A 17,694-nucleotide genomic window follows, 5' to 3' on the forward strand; every position below is an offset into this window, starting at 1 on the left:
AGAAATGAGTATTCTAAGCTAATCACGTATCTGCTTTCCCAGTGCCTGGTTTTGGGATGTGCATGTGGTTTGACCCATCCAATGAAATGTTACAGGAAGCCCCTTGCATGCTTCTAAGTTTTCTACCCATTTAAAAGACACTGTGAAGAAAAGCAGCCCTTGCGATGTTGTGTTGTGAGAACAAGATGTTTGGAGCTGTTGCGGATTAGCCAACTATGAAAGGAGACATAATAAAACACTGCCAACAACACAGCTGAAAGAGGGACAAGTGGGATCCTGGGATATCACTGAACAACCCAAACAACTCTGATTCCTACTGTTTTAGCCACTGCTCATCTAGTATGTGCAGTCCAAAGCATTCTACTGGTAAAATGCCCATGGCCCACCAGATAAGAGCTATTCATTTCATTCATTCATTCATTCATTCATTCATTCATTCATTCCTTTATTTATGGAGATAAAGTCTTACCCTTTTGCCTACGCTGGTGTGCAGTGGCACAACAGCTCACTGCAACCTCTAGCTCCCAGGTTCAAGTGATTCTTGTGCCTCAGTCTCCCAATTAGCTGGGATTACACATGCTGGCTACCACACTCGGCTAATTTTTGTATTTTTAGTAGAGATGGGGTTCCACCATGATGACCAAGGCTGAACACCTACTCGTTTCTATAGTATTAAAAAGTCTATTATAAACTTGCCTTAGCTGAGTATTCACCTCACTCCCAACCTCTCATATCTCACACTTTTGGTACTAGCAAAAGTGAACTGCTCACAAACCCTGCAAAGCTCACTCAAGCATCTTGTCTTCTGCACTTGCTGCTCTTCCTCCCAGAGGGAATCGTGTTAGAAGTTCCTTCCGGCAGACACACAATCTTGTTACATCTTCCTTCTGCCAATCATCATTCTTCTGCTTCTTTACCTTGAAACATTCTACTCAGTCTGCATGCTTACCTTCAATCCTACCTACCTTTATTCAAAAAGCTTTCATTCCTCATCAGTTATGTCTGGCACATAATCAATATAATAAATAATCATAATTATAAGTTTCCAGTGGGCATCCAGCACACAGCAAGCCCTGATTAAAGTAGCAAAATAATAAAAAATGATAATCATAATAATGAGCTCCTCTCTGCTTGTATTTTTATTTGTGTTCTGTAGCATTAGAAAAAATGTATCTAAAAAACATTTCATAGTTATTTGTTAAGCGGACAAGTTAAAACATAAATAAAAATGGTTTTTTTTGTCAATTCTGTTGAAAAAGCACAGAAATGAAATAGAGACAATTGTGTTATGAGCACCTTAAAGATCAAAATTACATCAATTTCATCTTTGTCTCCTTGTTATCAAAAGCTCTCTGATAAATAGATGGCTAAATTAAAGGTGTCCTTATACAATCTGGATTGTACAATGTATTAGGTGTCCACATCCAGGTAGCATACTAGCAGTTTTGTTATTGTGAAACATTTTCTACTTTTATTATCATCTGCTGAGCCTAGAGTTGGGCAATTTGTATATTTATTATGACAATCTTTTGATGAATGGTAGCCGAGCATCTTGTTCTAACAAAATTACTGTTATCATGACAATTAACCCACAGATAGAAGAACACATCTTGTTCCAACAAAGTAAATATATCTCTTTTCATTTCAAATTAGGAGGAGTGAAGTCACCAATAGTGAGACCTTGCTGGTACAAGCATAGGTTTCCTGACCAGTGCCTCACAGATTGGTACCAGTCCATGGCCTATTAAGAACCTCACTACACAGGAGGAAGTGAGCAGGAGGCAAACCAAGGAAGTGTCATTTGTATTTACAGCCACACCCCTGGCTCATCTTACTGCCTGAGCTCTGCCTCCTGTTAGATCAGGGACAGCATTAGATCCTCACTGAAGCATGAACCTTGTTGTGAACTGCCCACATGAAGAATCTAGATCATGTGCTGATTACGAGAATCTAATGTCATATGATCTGTCACTGTCGCCCTTTGTCCCAAGATCAGACCATCTATTTGTAGGAAAAGAAGCTCAGAGCTCCCACTGATTCTACATTACGGTAAGTTGCTAATTATTTCATTATATATTACAATGTATTAATAGTATAAAGTAGCAAAATAAATGTAATGTGATTGAATAATCCTGAAACCACCTCAACCTTGCCCTAGTCCATGGAATAACTGTCTTCCACAAAACCGGTCCCTGGTGCCAAAAAGCCTGGTGACACCTGGCCTAAAGTAACTCACTATCAGAAGTCTTACCTGGATTGCTGTTTTCAGAAAACTTTTTTGACTTCTGTTTTTCTTTGTAGTCCGAAAGTAATTGGCAAATTCTGTGTATAAAAATGTAATAAATAAAAAGACTTTTAATACTGAGATAAAAAAATACTTACCAAATGTGAAATGCTTAGAGTAATTCAAACAATATCAGAATATCAGAACTTAACAATATTATTCCATCCACCTATGTGTACATTCTACAAACTTATCATAAACAAGAAAAAGAGTAAAGTGAAATAGTCAGAAATCAAGGGCACTATGACCCAGTAAGTTAACTCGCATTAGTCTGACATAATGTGTACCAACTCTGCATAAGTCCTAGCTGCATAATGAACAGCTATTTGTTCTTGGACAAGTTGCTCCTCTTGGGCTCAATGTCATCTTCTACAAAATAAGAACTTTGTTGTCTTATTTCACTAGATTGTTATAAAGATTTAACAAGATAACATTTTTTAAAAGCTCACAGAAATATTAAAGCAATGGAATAATCTGTTCCTAAATTTTATGACTGAAATCATATTGGAATTTCAAATAAAACCCAATCTGTATTTTGTGCATACGTTCCAATATGAAAAGGTTGCTGTTTTCAGGAAATGTTATTAAGTCCTAATTTTGCTTATTAGTTGTCCTACTCTTTGTGGCTCATAGTTCAGGGCATCTCAACTATTTCACAGTTTGTAACTAAATTTATTGATAAATAACTCCTTAAAGTAGATGACATGATTGTCCACTATTATGGAGTCTATCAATCACACTAAGGACAGAAAAACCAATGGATGTTAAGACCTGGCTGGGACCAATGATCCTTCCCTATAGACTCAAACTCTCAAACAGCAGATGTTTGTCAGGATGATGCTTTATATCCATGTTCATCTCCAGCTGACATGAGAGACCAAAACCCTACTTTCATTTATTTTTAGGTTCCATGAAGAAGTTGCAAGATACATACTAACAACATATTTTGCACACAACACCACACACATTATTCAGTTCCAGTGTTATCTCATAGACCACCTTACATGACTATTTTTGCAGTACAAATAACAACTTCAATATTTTGGTGACACCCATTTTGCTTTGAATCACTCTGTTGCATTATAGCTAGTCAGCAAACAGTCAAATGACCTTCCACTGACTGTGCAAAATATAGAATGCTTCAAAAATCTGTGTGGCCTCCTTATGCAGGAAGCCATGCTATTTTTCTCTTTATTGTTTCAATTTGAGAATGTGTGCTGCTGAAGCAAGCAGAAAGTTCTACTTTTACACGTGATTAGAAAGAACTTACAGAGTACCTACATAAATTGGTTATGAGTAACATATAAGCAGGGAATAATACACTGCGGAAGGCCGCAGGAGGCCTCTGAGGAGGAAGGCCTCTTCATGCCTCATGCTCCAGTGCAGGGTGACCTTGGCTCTGTTACCATAAACATGGTGCTCAAGGCTATAAAAACCCTTCGTAGAACTATGATGTAGCCAGACTTGTGGGCTCCTTGTAAGGTCTGTGTTCCATCAGCTGTACTTAGATAACAAGCTAAAGATAACCACATGTTCTTCTTTTGTGAAACCCCCAAACTGCCACTGTTATCAATCCTTAGAATGACACACCACTTCCCGTTCACTGATTCAGTTCTGGCTCACTGGTTCACTCCACCATCATCCTCTCCCCACCATTACTCCACCCCTACCCTGTAGATCAAAGTGATTGTAACCAATAAATAGAGTGGATGGTCAGAGCTCAGGGCCTTCACTGTCACCTCCAAAGTAATAAGTGATGGCCCTCTGGTCCCATCATCTCTCTTCATCTTTCTTTTTCTCATTCCTTTGTTGCCACCAAACTCAGGGTACCCACAGGTGATGTAGGGGTGGCTCCCTACATTCTGGTGCCCAATGTGGGGCTCATGGAGCCCTACATTCTGGCACCCAACGTGTGGGGCTTATGGATCCCTATGTTCTGGCACCCAGTGTGCAGGGCTCATGGATTCCCTACATTCAGTGATGAGACATGGACAAGGTATGGCTCTGTTAAGTCCAACTAACCTACTTGAGATTCTGAGAATTCTCTTCAATAGCTTCCTGTGAGGTAGAATTTGAAAATATTTTTAAATATTGAGGTAGAGTTGCAAGTAGCTTGGGCAATTTTCATTATTATTTAAAACAGATCAGTCAAGGGGCCAATCACAACTGGGAGTCCGCCGCTTCTGGGAAGGTAAATATGGGATTTTCTACTGCCTCAGGTATTATACAGGATATAAAGGTGCATGAGGGTACAGAACTGGTAGCAAAGAAGAAAGAAACACTCATCTCTCCCTGCCACATTATTTCAACCTCTCTGACCATTTAGAACAAGCCCAATGAATATCTGCTACAGAAAAGACCAACAAAGGCCTGAAAGGATCTCTTACCATGAAGGTCTCAGCTAAGTCTAGGCTGAATATGGGGGAGATGGTCAATTAGCTCATTTTGTGTGTGGATAAAGTCACATTGCCAGAGAATGGTGCTGGTGCTTTGGGAATAATGGCTGAGCATATAAGCATAGGTATGTGAATTTAAAAAACGCTGTAACTTCAACATCTTTGTATGAGTCACCATGAAGACCTGAGGGATCTGAATCAGTAAGGGCATCTTGGTGTCAAAGATCAACCATTACCAGGCAGCAGGACCAGTTTCAGGGGCAAAAATGCAACAGAATCAACAGAAACAACAGAATGATTGGAGTGCCCTTTGTTTCTAGTCCTTCTGATTTGATAAAAGGGATTGTCTTCCTTGGATTTAGTAAATCCCTTTGGTTCTTGAAAAATTCAAAGAGTATGGAAGAGATAGTCTTCAGAAGACAGTAAATGACTTTCTGATAAACTGGACATTTCAAGACCCAAATAACTAATCAAAAAAAAAAAAAAAAAAAAAGAAAAAAGAAAGATGTGACACTATTTTTTATCTCATTCATAGGTGTTATACTTGGATGAAATGAACAATGTTGGAATCTGTAAACATAAAGGTCTTACAAGTCCTGAGATAAAGAATCCTGCACACACTGGTACTTCTAACCAGTCTACCTTTTGCTTGATTTCTAGCTGATGCAGGGGACTAACTCATTGCCACTTTAAAACTACCCAAACCAAACTACTAATCTCACTTGATATATAAGATACAGTTGTTGTAATTATTTTAAGCCTTAATTTAATGTTAACTAGACTTTTCATGTAAACACTTACATATTATGTTGACTAGACACAGCATAATCCCTGGCAGTTTTTCCAGATTTATCTCGACAAAATGCATCAATATCTTGATCAAGTAGAAGGCCAACCATACTTGCTGATCCACAACATACGGCAAGTATAAGCACAGTCCTAAAATGACAGAGAGGTAATTTTTCCCTAACTGTAATAAAGTTGTAAGCTAATCTGGCATACTTTACCCATTTAGTATCTTGCCTGTCAATGCAGAATTAAACATTTGCATGCACTAAAAGACATAAGCATCTTGGGTGCTCAAGTGTTAATCTCTGTAAAATACCACCAAAGTTAAAAGGAAGGGACAAAAAGAAAACCTCTTATCTCAGTGGGTGTTAAATAGTAGAAGCTGCTAATTTAAAGGCCTTTGATGGGCAAGAAACTATGCTAGGGCCACTTATCTGAAGTGAACAAAGATTTCAGTAAAGATTTCCTTCCCGCTTCCCGAGACTGATATACAGTAACAGAAAATCAGCTGTGGGGTCACATAAGAGCTATCTGCATGCTGAAAGCAGTAATATTAATAAGAATGGTAAAAACAGTAGTCATAATAGTTTCAGTTAATGATGCCAATAAGCATGTGCTGGGCACTGAATTAAATGCCGCACACACACATCTTTCTTACTTATGCACAGGCAATTTTGAAGGAGATATTCTCCTCCTTTTCATATATGACAACACATTTGGTGGTAAATAACATTGCCAAGGTCACACACCTATCAAGTAAGAAAGCTAGGAATTAAACCCAGTCTTGTGTGAATCCGAAGCCTAGCTCTTTTCTCTTATCACCCACCTACACCTTGCCTTCATTAAAGGAACAGTGTACCCACTTAAAACTATCTCTACTTCCTCTCTCCATACCAATTAAAAATAAGGCCAGACACAGTGGCTCACACCTGTAATCCCAGCACTCTGGGAGGCCGAGGCAGGCGGATCACAAGGTAAAGAAATTGAGACCATCCTGACCAACACGGTGAAACCCAGTCTCTACTAAGAAATACAACAATTAGCTGGGCATGGTGAAGCGTGCTTATAATCTCAGCTACTCAGGAGGCCGATTCAGGAAAATTGCTTGAACCTGGGAGGTGGAGTTTGCAGTGAGCAGAGATGGTACCACTGCACTCCAGCCTGGTGCCTGGTGACAGAGCGAGACTCTGTCTCAAAAATAAACAAACAAACAAACAAATAAATAAATAAATAATCAAAACATCAAAATACACTGGAATTAAAACAAAAGCTGATGAACTTACAGTATGTGGGAATAGCAATTAATTGTCTTGGAGGCATAAGCTAACATTTATATTCTTCAAAGAAAGCAACTCATCACAGAGTTATTCAAAAGACAAAATGATTATCAACTCCTATTTATGTTTAATAAAGTGTATTAGTGGAAAAGCATATAAGACATAGAGATTAAAAACTACTAGAAAGAGTTAAGTTCAATCCTAAGTGATAAGTAAACTAAAAGTTAAAGTTCACACTTCATGAGACAAATATGAAATCCATTTAGCTAACATAAATCATATAACCAAAAATGTCACATAATAACATCAGTCAGTGTAGTAAGAGGAATCCCACTAAAACTGTTCTTTATGTTGCCCAGTCTAATTGTTTTTCTACTTAACTGATTTGTTGATCCTGATCACTATGTTGCAATAAGTTAATCTTATAAATGTTTATGACTTGAGTGACTGCTATCATTCTACAACACAGAGATTAAAAAAAATAACTATACCTTCCAAATTTATCAATTGCATTTACATTAGCTTTTTTCTTGATTAAAAATTTCATCATTTTCTCTTTTTGTCCATATACAGCAAGTGAAAGTGGCGTGAGGCCACACTGTAAAACAATAAAAGCAAAAATGATATTTGATTCAAAAAATTATGTACTTCTCAACTGAACTGGAAACTATATAAGATCCTATAAACTTACACTCATAGAAAGTAAACAAATTATAGTCACTTCCTTCTTACTCTTCGGTGCTTTCTCACACACTGCTCTTTCCCTTGGAGACACCTCTCTTCTGCCTCAACACATTAACTCTGATCATCTCAAAAACTCACTTTAAACACTTACTGGTTCCAGGAATCTTTGCTTCTATGCCAGCGTTTGGCATGGTATTATTGGATGATAATATTTTTTCCATCTAAACAAAGAGCTGTATCTTTTAGCTCTATATTCTCAAACTCTAAGACAAATTGTTGGGTATAAAGCAAGAATTTGTAAAATATTTCTTTAGTTTCATGTTTTACCAAAAGATCAAGCTCCAATGTGCAATAAATATTGCTACTAAGTCTCATACTGCCCATTTCAACAATTTTTCCAACATGTATTCATTTAAAATCAATTTGTATTTAAGTTTTCCAGATTGGTAACTAAATAAATAATCAGTTCACAGAACTAGTGAAACCAAATTTACAGAATCCCTATATGTAGTCTCAATAACTCCATGGTTTTCAGTGTTTAAAACTGCCATCCTGATTAAGCAAATGCTCTACAAACGTTTTATTTTTTATTATTTATTGTACTTTAGGTTCTGGGGTGCATGTGCAAATCATGCAGGATTGTTGCATAGTTACAAACATGGCAAGGTGGTTTGCTGCCTTCATCCCCCTATCTCCTCTATCTTGTATTTCTCCCCTCATTATCCCTCCCTACCCTCCCCATGCCCCTGCTGTCCCTCTCCTAGACCCCCTCAACCGACCACAGTCTCTGATGCTCCCCTCCCTGTGTCCATGTGTTCTCATTGTTCAACACCCACCTTTGAGTGATAATATGTGGTGTTTGGTTTCCTGTTCTTGTGTCTGTTTGCTAAAATGATGGTTTCCAGAGTCATCCATGTCCCTACGAAGGACATGAACTCATCATTTTTTATGGCTGCATAGTATTCCACGGTGTATATGTGCCACATTTTGTTTATCCAGTCTATAATTGATGGACATTTGGGTTGGTTCCAGGTCTTTGCTATTGTAAACAGTGCCACAATGATCATATGTGTGCATTTGTCTTTATAATAGAGCAATTTATAATTCTTTGGGTATATACCCAGTAATGAGATTGCTGGGTCAAATGGAATTTCTATTTCTAGGTCCTTGAGAAATTGCCACACTGTTTTCCACAATGGTTGAACTAATTTGCAATCCCACCAACAGTGCAAAAATGTTCCTATTTCTCTACATCCTATCCAGCATCTGTTGTCTCCAGGTTTTTTAAAGATCACCATTCTAACTGGTGTGAGATGGTATCTCAATGTGGTTTTGATTAGCATTTCTCTAATGACCAGTGCTGATGAGCATTTTTTAATACGTTTGGTGGGCTCATATATGTCTTCTTTTGTAAAGTGTCTGTTCATATCCTTTGACCACTTTTGATTGGGTTTGTTTGTTTTCTTATAAATCTGTTTTATTTCTTCGCACATTCTGGATATTAGTCTTTTGTCAGATGGGCAGATTGCAAAATGCTTTTCCCATTCTGTTGGTTGCCAGTTCACTCTAATGATTGTTTCCTTTGCTGTACAGAAGCTCTGGAGTTTAATTAGATTCCATTTGTCTATTTTGGCTTTTGTTGCCATTGCTTTTGGTGTTTCAGCCATGAAGTCCTTGCCTACGCCTATGTCCTGAATGGTTTTGCCTAGGTTTTCTTCTAGGGTGTTTATGGTGTTAAGACTTATGTTTAGATTGTTAATCCATCTGGAATTAATTTTAGTGTAAGGTGTCAGGAAGGGGTCCAGTTTCTGCTTTCTGCACACTGCTAGCCAGTTTTCCCAATACCATTTAGAGAGATACTGGATAGTCTATAATAAAGCTTCAATTGATCAAAGAAGTTTAGAACTTGCTACAATTCTGAGAAAACTCTGATCTTACTAACAACTTACTGAGCTAAGCACTTGAATGGTAACAAAGAGACACAAAATCCTGAGAGGACCATCCTCTACTTATTGAAGACTACTCACTACAAATTTCTAAAGACCTTCTGAATGGCAGTGAATAACTGATGTTAGGAGAAGGTATTATTCCGTAAGCTGATTGATACTGCCAATAATATTCATTTTAACATCCCAACCACAGAGATAAAAGTCAGATTAGGCCAGCAATGGTGGCACACACCTGTAATCCTAGCATTTTGAAAGCCTGAAGCAGGTGAATCACTTGAGCCCAGGAGTTCAAGACTGGCCTGGGCAACATGGCAAAAAACTCATCTCTACTTCAGAAAAAAAAAAAAAAATACTAAAACTGAGGTTGAAGGACCACCTGAGCTTGGGGAGGTCAAGGCTGCAGGGAGCTGTGATCACACTACTGCACTCCAGCCTGGCAGAGACCTTGTCTCCCACCCCCGAAAAAAGTCAAACTAGTATTATGGGAAATGAAAGATATAAAGGAATTAGCACATATCCAACTCCAACTGCAACTATTCTAGAGATCTTAAGTTTCTGAGATGTAAGAATTTATATATTACACTTATTTATTCAGTGATTCCTCAGCAGGAGTGTATCCAGATTTTGAGGAATTTGTCATCATTGTTTAGAGAAAGGTCTCATTATGTTGCCCAGGCTAGACTCAAACTCCTGAGCTCAAGCAATTTTCCCCCTCAGCCTCCCCAGCAGCTGAGACTACAGCCATTCACCACCATGCCTGGCTTCAAGGAAACCTTTTGAAACATACATGTCCAGGATTTATTAGACTTACTTTATGAAAATCTTCAGGGGCGAGCCTAGACTTGTAGATTATTTAAAATTTTTCCTCAGGTTACTGAGATGCACAATTCTAGCTGAAAACTAGTGCAATAGATAATTACTTCGGTGTCCTCTCTTAGCCACATGACCAATTCCCTTTATCATTTGAGGATTTGGCCAAAAAGAGAAAAGAGTAGGAGAGAGATTCATTTGCTGAAAACACCACATAATTTTCCCAGGTAAGAGAAGAACAGGGTCTAGTAAACTCAAAATCCAACTTGATCTTGTTATTTATAAGCTCCTTTTCTCCCACCTTCCCATCAAGACATTCTAGATTAGAAAGCAGAATTGAGACTCTAGTTGGCTATTTCTACCAGAAGAGGATCATGAGTCAGTTAAGTACCTGTTACTCCCTCTGCTCAAGGGTTTCCCACTACATTACCACCTATTCACTGCCAATCTGGTTCCTCAGAGGCCTCCTAACATTGATCTCCAGGCAATTTATAACTAACTCCCTCTCCCAAACTGAAAACTCATTCTCTAAAACTGAAGAGAACTCTGTCTCACCATACAAAAGAAACGAATGAATACCACCACACACACACACACACACACACACACACAACCGTTTCATGGTCTTTCCCCTCCATTACCTAATTTCCAAACTAGCCTTGATATTTCTGATTGCTCTCTTCTCCCCTTTCCATTTCTCCCTCATGAGCAATCAGAGCTACCCTAAGCCTTGCCACTCAAGATACATCACTTCATATCGATTACTTTTCTTAGAAATTTGCCAAAGCAGCAGGATTTCTATTCACTGAAACATGTTTTTGTTTTCTTGGAGTTTTAATGTAAAACTTATTTCCAGGGCAAATTTTACTATTTTACAGTCATTAGGAAAAATAAACAAACAAACAAACAAACAAAAAACCTGGGAAAGAAAAATTGGAAAAAGCAATAAGTATTACCTTTTACAATGTCAGTGTTTTCAAAAAAAGAAATTCACCACAAGTACATTTTTAAAAAAGCTGTACCCTCTAATTCTTCTTTAAATTTAACAATATTTAAAATAAAATCTTAGACAATTAAGTCATTTCAAAATATTTTCATTCAGGTACGCTTGAGCTTCCAAATACAGAAAACTAACCCTTACACAGGAGGTCGGTGTTAAAACAATCACATTTCAGTATTTTGAAAATAAAATGGATAGATCTATACCTTGTTTTTTGCTTCAATATCAGCACCGTATAAAAGCAGTGCTTTGGCCAGTAATTTGTCTTCATTGTAGACCGCATAGTGTAGCGCGGTATTGCCATACACATCCAGAAGGTCTGGGTCAGTGCCATGTTCTAGCAACGTTAACACACATTCATCTTCTTGGCACTGTACGGCCTGTCAGTATTAGACCAAAAACAAATCATAAATCCTAGGAACTCAAAAGAAATATTCCACAGGTTTCACCAACTAGCTATATTTAAATGAGAAAACTCATCTTTATTCTACATATTGAAATCAAATCCATCTCGTGCCGATACAGTCGGCTACTGCATACCTTTATTAGAGCTGTCCTCTTTTTGCTGTCAAAGGCATGAAGTTCACATCTTCTGTACAGCAAGAGTTTTACTATTTCTGAATTCCCATTGGCAGAGGCCAAATGGAGGGCAGTTCTATGGGAGTGAGAAGACTTTTTAGGAAATTGTAGTGCACTATCTACAGCCACCTCAGCAGTTCATGTCATTGCAAACACTGAACAGTCTGCTATTACTCTGCCTTCAAAACAAACATTGCATTTTCCTTTGAAGAAAGTATACTATTTATTACCCCTCCTTACTCACTGTATGAGTGAAAGAGCAGCCTATTTGAACAGAAAGAGCATAGCCCTTGGATTCCATTCAACTTGGGCTGGAATCCTCTTTCCGCTCTGTCACTTCCTAGATGTTGCTTAGCCTTTTTGTATCTCAATTTCCTCAACAATAAAATGGGAATGAAAATAGTAACTTTCTCAGAGAAAACCACTGTAATACTTAATGAGACTCTACACAAAAGACAGAGAATAGTTCCTAACACAACAGCTCAATTGCTAGATATTATAATTTTTACTACTACTACTGGAGACATGTGAATTGAGTGAGATAATACAATTATACCTACACTTTGAGGTATTTTTTAAGGATTACAGGTAACATTCTATTTTAGTGATTCTAAGATGATTCCACGTTTGAACATTTCTTACACTGGAATGTCACTTGTAATTCATGATTTACTATAACTAATTAGCAGCATTTAAATAATTATCTTATTTGGACGTAAAATAATGAGGCATCTTACAATGCCTGGTGCCTTACATTAGCTAGGCCACGTTATAATATAAGAGGTCTGGCACAGTTCTAGTCCAATGACTGGCATTTAGATGAAATAAGAAGGCTGAGGTGAAAACAAAAACAAATTTCTAAAATAAACTAATTCTTACTTTGGTTTTCAAAAAACTTTAAGCCAAAGAAAACTTGAGATTTAAATGACTAAGTATGTCTCATTTTTTTCAATACTCAGAATTACAGAATGTACGTAAATCAGGTATTTCTAATCATTAATATTAGGATTTAAGACTATTAGCAATTTTCTTTTTTAAAAAAGGATTTGGAAAACTATTTGTGGAGTTTCTTCAACGTTTACATCCAGTGATACCTGTGCAGGATGCGCAGTTTTGTTACATAGGTAAATGTGTGCCAAGGGGGGTTGTACAGATTGTTTCATCACCCAGATATGAAGCCGACTACCTGTTCCTTCTATTTCCTGCTGCTTTCCCTCCTCCCAACCCCCACCGTCTGATAGGCCCAGTGTGTGCTGCTCCCCTGTAGGTGTCTGTGTGTTCTCATCATTTAGCTCTCACCTGTAAGTGAGAATATGTGGTATCTGGTGTTTTCTGTTCCTGTGTTAGTTTGCTAAGGATAATGGCCTCCAACATCATCCATGTCCCTGTAAAGGACATGCTCTCATTCTTTTTTTGTGGCTGCTGTTTATGTATCCCATTTTAGTTCTTAAAAGTACTAAAACAGTCTTTATCCAAGATTGTTATAAATTTTAAAGGACAATTAAAGGTTATCTTTTTACTATTTCTACCTTCAGAAACACTTTTGTTTGAAAGGAGAGAGGAAAAGCTTCAATTGAGATTAAGTTCTAATACCCCAATTTTAAATATCTCAGTTTGCCCAGCCCCAACATGTAAACTTGAAGTTTTCAAAGATGAAGGACACTGAGAGGGAGTAGAACATGCCTGCCACGTAATAGGTGCGAGACAGTAGAATATGCCTGCCACAAAATAGGTGTCTGGCTTATGTTTGATGAATAAATAGATTGAAAGGATACAGCTGGTGAGTCCAATATTTAAAAAAAACTCCTGTAGAGGAATACATTTGTAATAATAATAATCAGTTATATTTGCTATTTTAATTTTCATATATAACTAAAGTAAAACCATTAATCCACAGTTTTTACACATTATATATAAGGAGAAGATAAATATATAATAAAATGAATATACAATAAAATCTACTGGAACAGGTAAACAGATTCCCTCTACTTCTGGATAGGGTAAAAGTTTACAGAAGATACCCATCCACAGAAATAATAATAAATAATAGAATGTGAGAACCTATTTGTATCTATGCAAGCAGCATATTTCTTCTCTTCCCAAGGATTATTTCATGACTACTGAAACTTAACTAAAACTTTTGAGATGTTCATTGCAGAAATCACAGATAAGAGAAAGGGAAAAACTTCACTCACAAATCCCCAGAAATAAATTTGATCATATTTTCTACATCTTTTCAGCTAACACAAAAGCAGATTGTTGGTGTATATGTAAAACAGATTTTTTCCTCACTTTATATACCAAATTACATCTTTGCATGTCAACATATCTCTATCTATTGATGCCCTCAATGGTTACATATCATTCCATGCCATGGATGCACTGAAATTTGTTCATAAAATCTTCATATGAGTTCTTCTCAATACATTGCTATTATAAGCAATACAAAAAAAGATGTATACATTTATTAAAGCTATTTCAGAATAATGAAATTGATGAGTAAAAGGCATATACATTTTAAAAATAGAGTTCTTACCACCAAAGTATCTATTTGAAAAGTCACAGCAACTTAAACTTTAAGCAACTGTGTAAATACCACGGTTCTTCATCCTCACACACTTTGTGGATAGAAAACCATATTCTATTCCCCCCCTTTTTTTTTTTTTCTTTTTTTCTTTTTTTTTTTTTTTTTGAGAGGGAGTCTCGCTGTGTCCCCAGACCAGAGTGCAGTGGCACAATCTTGGCTCACTGCAACCTATGCCTCCCAGGTTGAAGCAGTTCTCCTGCCTCAGTCTCCCAAGTATCTGAGATTACAAGTACTCGCCACCAGGCCCAGGTCCAGCAAAGTTTTGTATTTTTAGTAGAGACAGGCTTTCACCATGCTGGCCTGGCTGGTCTCAAATTCTGAAATCATGATCCACCTTCCTTGACCTCCCAAAGTGCTGAGATTACAGGCATGAATCACTGCACCTGGCTTGTCATTCCTCTTCTAACTTAAATTAGAATTAGAAAACAGTATTTTCTAATTCTGTTAGAAATTAGAAAATATTTTTAATTTCTAAACAGTATTTTCTAATTTCTATGAAATAGAAAACAGTATTTCATTCCTCCTCTAGCTTAAATTCCTTCTCTTACCAGAACACTATGTTTTCCTAAGTGTGTCGATCACTGGTAGACATACAAAGAAATTACTTTGCCCAATTTTAAATTGAGTTTATTTAGTTGTCTTTTGGTTGACTTGAAAGAATTCTCTGTAAAATGAAAATACATGTTTTGTAAAGATGTTGGACCTCTGTTAATGTTTTTCTTATATACGGATGTTTTTTATTTTGCCAAGCCAACTTTCAGAATATTTGCTTTGGGAGGTTCTTAGGAAGGTCATTGTGAACATAAAAATACATCTGCATATATAGGCCAGGCACAGTGGCTCACAACTGTAATCTCAGCACTTTGGGAGGCCAAGGCAGGTGGATCACAAGTTCAAGAGTTCAAGACCAGCCTGGCCAAGATGATGAAACCCATCTCTACTAAAAATACAAAAACAAATAGCCAGGCATGGTGATGGGCACCTGTAATCCCAGCTACTCGAGAGGCTGAGGCAGAGAATTGCTTAAACCTGGGAGACAGAGGTTGCAGTGAGCCGAGATCACACCACTATACTCCAGCCTGGGGGACAAAGACTTCACCTAAATATTTATATATGCATATATAAATAAGCATTTGTGTTTTTTTTTTTCTGGTACTTTTCACCTTTTGTGTATTTAAAGTTTTTTACTGTATACTGCAGGAATTTATTTTTGTCACATAAAAATCTAGCTAGGTTTCTCCAAACAGCCTGCATTTCACTTAGGAATAATTAAGTTTTTTACTAATATAAAACATCACCTTTATCAAGGACTAAATTCTTACATACATTTGACTATTTCTGGATTTCCTATTCTATTCTGCTCATTTATGTCTTTTCAGCTGTTAGTAAACAATTTGTGGAAATAGCACATGCAAATTTTGACATCTGGAAAGCAAATCTTTTTCTATTCTGCTACAAAAAAATTAATTTATCACAGTAACAGACAGCATGCCTAATTTAAAAATGCTAAAACTTTGCTATTTTCATTTGGTTTAGGTCAAAGTGATAAATACAGAAAGAGCTCATATCTTTTTTTTTTTTAGATTTTTTAATTGCATTTTACGTTTTGGGATACATGTGAAGAACATGCAAGACTGTTGCATAGGTACACACATGGCAGTGTGGTTTGCTGCCTTCCTTCCCCTCACCTGTATCTGTCATTTCTCCCCATGCTATCTCTCCCCACCTTCCCAACCCCCGTCCCGCCCCCATTTCCCCCCAACGGACCCCAGTGTGTAGTGCTCCCCTCCCCGTGTCCATGTGTTCTCATTGTTCAACACCCGCAGAAAGAGCTCATATCTTGAGAGAAATGAGTCTTCCTATTCAAAGACACAAACCATCTTCCCATTTATTTTCCTTCTAAGGTTTCTCAGTAAATAACATATTTACATAGGATACATTGATATGAAACACATATTGAATTTTATTTGAAGAATATTTAGCCAGAAGTTGATATACTATGGAACTTAGTTCTCAATATATACCTTTCTATAATGTATATGACATTGTTTTAAAACGTGTACATTGAAAATAATCCACTGCAACGATTTAGTTTTGCGAGGTACATCACTTTAAGACAGTCTATTAGTGTTCTACGAGGGAAATTATAATTTGATTGGAAATCAGTTAAAGTTTTCTTTTCACGTTGCTGCTCATAAAGAGGCCTGTGCCCTGACCCCTCTGAGGTTCCCACAGCCAGGATGGTGCGGGGCCTGCAGAGACGATAAAGCCGGGCACCCCGCCACCGCCCCCACACCAGTAGGGCACATCCCCACCGTCCCGCCTCCTCTCAGCGAGGCCCAGGTACCTTTGTTCCGCGTCCGTCTCGTTCACGTCAGTGCTCCTGAGCATGACGATGAGATCGGCTCTGGGGACTTTACCCCACCAGGCGGCTCTGTGGAGCTGGTCCAGGTCTTCTCGCCGGACCTGGTACCTTGGCTCCTCGAAGGCACTGTCGTCATAGTCTGCCCAAGTGCCCACGTTGCTCTTGCCGCTCCCCCTGCAGCAGGAGAAGCAGTGGCAGCACCATTTGCCCATCCTGCTCCTGAGACCAAAGGGCTTCTTCATAGCGGAGGCAGCCGGCTTTGAACAAACCTCAGCCACCATCTGCTTTTAACAGCCAGGGGAGGCCAGTAGTAGCGGGCAGATCGCCTCTACGAACCAGCTTGACCGACTAGCAGGAAACTCCGGGTTTCCAACCTGGTGGAAGAGAAAGGTCAATCCCAGCCCGAACCTGCCCACCCCAGGAGGGGAGCCCAGCCCAGCCCAGCCCACCCAGGGAAAGCCCACGCCCACCCAGGGAGAGCCCACTCCAACCCAAGGAAACACCCAGCCCGGCCAGGGGAATGCCAAGCTCAGCAGATAAAAGGTCAGGCCCAGCCAAGGAATGAGAGGGAGGAAACGTCAGTCAAAGCTAGGAACACGGAGCCAAGCGAGGAACACCACGCTAAGCCAGGAACAGCAAAGCCAAGCCACCACGACAGGCAAGCCAAGCCGTTATGCGCGTGTGGCGTGCTCGAGGCCACGCTTCTACAGGCGAGCCGCAGCGTGCGGCGTGCGCGTGTCCCAGCCTCCGCGGGCGAGCCCCAGCGTGCGGCGTGCGCGTGTCCCAGCCTCCGCGGGCGAGCCCCAGCGTGCGGCGTGCGCGTGTCCCAGCCTCCGCGGGCGAGCCCCAGCGTGCGGCGTGCGCGTGTTCCAGCCTCCGCGGGCGAGCCGCAGCGTGCGGCGTGCGCGTGTCCCAGCCTCCGCGGGCGAGGCCCAGCGTGCTGCGTGCGCGTGTCCCAGCCTCCGCGGGCGAGC

The 17,694-nt window shown here is 39.0% G+C and overlaps 1 protein-coding gene and 1 non-coding gene across 2 annotated transcripts; both read right to left on the reverse strand.

Annotated features, from left to right (window-relative positions):
• Nucleotides 1-897: 897 nt before the first annotated feature.
• On the reverse strand, nucleotides 898-17,069 carry LOC141583353 (uncharacterized). The gene is made up of 7 exons (XM_074392564.1): nucleotides 16,703-17,069; nucleotides 11,730-11,844; nucleotides 11,396-11,569; nucleotides 7,238-7,344; nucleotides 5,482-5,619; nucleotides 2,252-2,322; nucleotides 898-917 (listed from the first exon to the last, which is right to left on the reverse strand). The coding sequence occupies exons 1-7, from the start codon at nucleotides 16,999-17,001 to the stop codon at nucleotides 898-900; spliced, it is 924 nt and encodes a 307-aa protein (XP_074248665.1). The 5' UTR covers nucleotides 17,002-17,069.
• Nucleotides 3,410-3,513, reverse strand: LOC141583377 (U6 spliceosomal RNA). Its single transcript, XR_012516032.1, has one exon. It is a non-coding gene; the product is annotated as a U6 spliceosomal RNA (small nuclear RNA).
• Nucleotides 17,070-17,694: the final 625 nt, after the last annotated feature.

The sequence above is a fragment of the Saimiri boliviensis genome, assembly GCF_048565385.1.
Source record: "Saimiri boliviensis isolate mSaiBol1 chromosome 19 unlocalized genomic scaffold, mSaiBol1.pri SUPER_19_unloc_4, whole genome shotgun sequence".
In the NCBI taxonomy this organism is placed as follows: domain Eukaryota; kingdom Metazoa; phylum Chordata; class Mammalia; order Primates; family Cebidae; genus Saimiri; species Saimiri boliviensis.

Excerpts from the sequence above, each read along its gene's own strand:
- LOC141583353 (XM_074392564.1), bottom strand. The coding sequence starts at position 17,001 with ATGGTGGCTGAGGTTTGTTCAAAGCCGGCTGCCTCCGCTATGAAGAAG. Across the intron at positions 11,845-16,702 it reads GAGACGGACGCGGAACAAAG|AACTGCCCTCCATTTGGCCT; the intron begins GTACCTGGGCCT and ends TCACTCCCATAG. Across the intron at positions 5,620-7,237 it reads GCAATTGATAAATTTGGAAG|GACTGTGCTTATACTTGCCG; the intron begins GTATAGTTATTT and ends CTGTCATTTTAG.